This window comes from Gavialis gangeticus, unplaced genomic scaffold, assembly GCF_001723915.1.
Source record: "Gavialis gangeticus isolate Ggan-Ray unplaced genomic scaffold, GavGan_comp1, whole genome shotgun sequence".
Classification (NCBI taxonomy): Eukaryota; Metazoa; Chordata; order Crocodylia; family Gavialidae; genus Gavialis; species Gavialis gangeticus.
In genome coordinates, this window is record NW_017728992.1 from 146750298 (window position 1) to 146753920 (window position 3623).

Here is a 3623-nt window from a genome sequence, read left to right on the forward strand (position 1 = left end):
AGGTGGTGCAGGCTCCCACCCTGGGGGTTTTTAAGAGGAGGTTGGATGACCACCTTACTGGCGTTGTTTGACCCCAGTGCTCTTCCTGCCATGGCAGGGGGTTGGACTAGATGATCTGCTCAGGTCCCTTCCGACCCTAGAAACTATGAAACTTCGGAGTGCTTGGGTTGTGGGGGTGGGGAATTCTGTGGGTTGTTTGCTTATTGTCACTCTCTGCCTTTTGGATAGGGCCAGGATATAAACCTAATAAATAAAAACTAACTGGTGGCATATGAAGTTTTTCAAATCTTTGGCAGAAGATCTACATTTCCTTATCAGTTATTAAGACCCGGCCAGACAAAGTCTTGGCTGGAATGATGTAGTTGAGGATGGCCCTGCTTTGAGCAGGGGGTTGGACTAGATGACCTCTTGAGTTCCCTTCCAACTTTAATTTTCTCTGATTCTCTGATTCCTGTTTCAGAATAGGCTGCTTACAGTCTAGCATATGAAAACAGCACCGGTGCAATTGTCAGCCAAATAAAAAACCAGTTAGCAATTGCCTATTTTTCCCCTCCCTCCCTTCTCCCCTGCCAGACTTGCTAAGCTCTGATTAACTGGAAATTCACCTTTAACTAAAGCTCTCCATACTCCTCATAATACAACAAGCCAGCGTTTTTAAAGAGCAGATCTAGACCCCGACATGCCTTCAAGAACAGCCATGCACAAATGAGACAGCTGTTATTCCCAGGGGGTGTGGAGGTTGGCCAGCAGGCTTTCCAGACAAGAGGCCAGAGCTAGGGAGATGTTTGACTATTTGACAGATTAGTACAGTTCTCTCTTTATGTACAGGTGCATCCACTGGTGTGAATGCATCAGTCTTTCAGTTTATAGCCTCAAGACAGTAAAAACTTATGTGATTGCCCGAAATCCAGGTTTGTGGGAGCACGAGCCCCCAGTATTGTCCGCTCTGCTGAACGCAGCTGGAATCTCACAGCAGTTGAAGTTTTCCTTAAAGCAGCAGTCCCCAAACTGTGGGTTGCGACCCCAAATGGCGTCTCAACATTGGCAGATGGGGTCATGGCGGTGGGAGGCTGTGGATTGTGAGTGAGGAGCTATGTTGAGGAAACGGGGCTATTTAAATAGGGTCATGCTGAGGACAAGTTTGGGAAGCACTGCCTTAGAGCCTCAGCTCTTGGGTTCACATTATGGTGCAAGACTCGGCTTCTATCACTATCCTGCCAAAGACTGTAACATGCAGCTCCTTTAAAATAACCCCAGAAAAAGCAGAAACAAATGGGGGGCGGGCTGCGGCGATATAGTCTCACACGGATTTTATCCATCTCGTGTACGTTGATTCTGATACACCTGAACATTGGAGTTCAGCACTCAGCAGCTCTGAGGTGTGAGCGCCCCGAGGCAGCTGGCAGCACCTGACTGGAACGAGCGCCTTTGCAACACAGCAGCTCTCCCTGCTCTCCCCGCACTGGCGAGCCCGCGTGAACACCCCTGCCAGGCTGCCGCTCCAAGGACAGCGGCTGCCATTGCTGCTTCTGCGCATGCTCAGATCCCTCGGGCGTATCGCGTCTGTAGCCTGGGAGCCCGTGTAACCACCCCTGCCAGGCTGCCGGGCTATGGGCAACGGCTTCTACTGCTGTTACTGCGCATGCTCAGAGTCCCCGGCCGTTTGATGGCGCGCTCCAGTCGCAGAACTCAGCCTCGCTCGGGAGCGCCGGTTCGCTTTACGGCTGCGCGTCGTAGCGACCAGCGTTCCAGGCGTAATGCGCGGAAGCTGCCGCGCACGCCTGGTGCTGTTGGGAGTGGAGGGAAGTTTGAAGTGGAAGACACCAGAGCGGCGCTCGGGGCTTGCTGCGGCATGGCCGGGGCCGGGGATGGGGCCTGCCCGCGGGAGCTCAGCTTCATGGACAGGGGCGTGCGGAGGTGAGCGGGGCGGGGGTCGACGCGGGTCTCAGCAGTGGGCTCCATCCCCCAGCCCCGGCAGCCTCCATTCATTCACCAGAGGTGGTTTCCCCAGCGGCGCGTGCCCCAGGCCGTGTCTGCTGCTCGTCGGCACCCTTCTAACGTCACCGCTTCCGTTGTGAGGTGTGAGACCAGCCGCACATACTGTGTGTGGTGCAGTCTGCACTGACACAGTGGCCTGATCGTTGGTTGCAGCCCTGTTGGTCTGTTTTTTGGGGGGTAGATGTGATCTCTTGTATTAGCCCAACTAAATTATTGGGAAGCAGTTCTTTGCAAGCTTTAGGGCACAAACACTCTTCTTCAGACACTGAGAGAGTCTCTCGACTAAGGGAGTTTGTGCCCAAAAGCCTGCAAAGAACTGTTTTCCAACAATTCAGTTGATATAATAAAAGCGATCACATCTACCCAACAAACCTGACCTGACAGCAGCATGAAGCCCCTCGCTGCTTCTGTTGGGTGGCAGTTGCAGGCCTCTCTGCCTGGGGGCTTCTCAGTATATGTTAACAAGCAGGACATTGGCTGCAGTAGTTTCCTGCTTTGCGTGTGCCAGGTTAGTGTGTTAGTAGGGGTGCACTGTTGGCTATTGGGTCGGCACCGTTAAAAAGAGAAATGATGTTATCAGCTATTGGGTGTTTTGGAACATGGTAGCCGATAATGTTTTCAGTTAATGTTTACCGATAATTATGCCTCCTGGCTCAAGAAGTGCTGTGACGCATAAACCATGAGACAAGAATATATTTGCTGTGGTGTGCACCATGCGATTTTTGTCAGCTGTAAATATGTCTCAGAGGAGTGCAACATGAAGTAACTGAAAGGAACAACAGGACAACTGACTACAGGTACGTGCTGCAAATATTTTTTGTGGAGGCAACACCACTAGAGATTTCAACACAACACACTTAATACAGCACCTCAAGGGATGCCATGTTACCAAATATAACAATTTCCTAAAAATGGCTACAGAAAAGAAAAGCAATGCAAGAAAAAGCTGCGCCAAAGCAACTGTCATTGCACTATTACAATATTGGTTATCAGATCAGCGTTGGTTGATACAGTCAGTTGGTTAATCATTGGATAATGGTATCAGTCAAGAAAACCTTTATTGGTGCACTCCTTGGTGTTAGGGCTTGTGCTGTGTTGGGGTTGAGGGTAATTTTACGGCGAGGTTAGATAATGGATTCATATGGGATGGTTTGGATAGGGATGATACTGCCTCAGGGAGGGGGCTGGACTACATGATCTCTAGAGGTTCCTTCCAGCCTTACTGCTCTATGATGATGTTTTCTGTTTTGCTGTTGATTCTGTCCTTAATGATTTCCAGCATTCTCTTGATGTTTTTAGTTACTGCTGCAAAGTGAGCCTGTATTTTTAGAGAACTGTCTACTAGTCCATATTGTATTGGCATCAATAAAAGGAAAACAGGATGCGGTTCAACAAGGACAAGTGCAGAGCGCTGCATCTGGGGAGAGGGAACCAGCATTATGGTTATAGGTTAGGGGCTGATCCTCTCGGCAGCACTGAGGCAGAGAGGGATCTTGGAGTCATGATTGACTCCAGGATGAATATGAGTCACCAGTGCGACGAAGCAATAGGCAGAGCCAACCGCACCCTGTCATGCATCAACAGGGGCATCACTAATAGGTCCAGACAGGTCTTGCTCCCCCTCT

At 50.3% G+C, this 3623-nt stretch overlaps 1 protein-coding gene across 1 annotated transcript in view; it reads left to right on the forward strand.

The window, feature by feature from the left end:
* Nucleotides 1-1651: 1651 nt before the first annotated feature.
* Nucleotides 1652-3623, forward strand: part of LRRCC1 (leucine rich repeat and coiled-coil centrosomal protein 1) — a 59416-nt gene continuing 57444 nt past the window's right edge. The window contains exon 1 of the mRNA XM_019519294.1: nt 1652-1917. Coding sequence (XP_019374839.1) covers nt 1667-1917 — 251 coding nt within the window. The 5' untranslated portion in view covers nt 1652-1666. The remainder of the gene's footprint in view (nt 1918-3623) is intronic.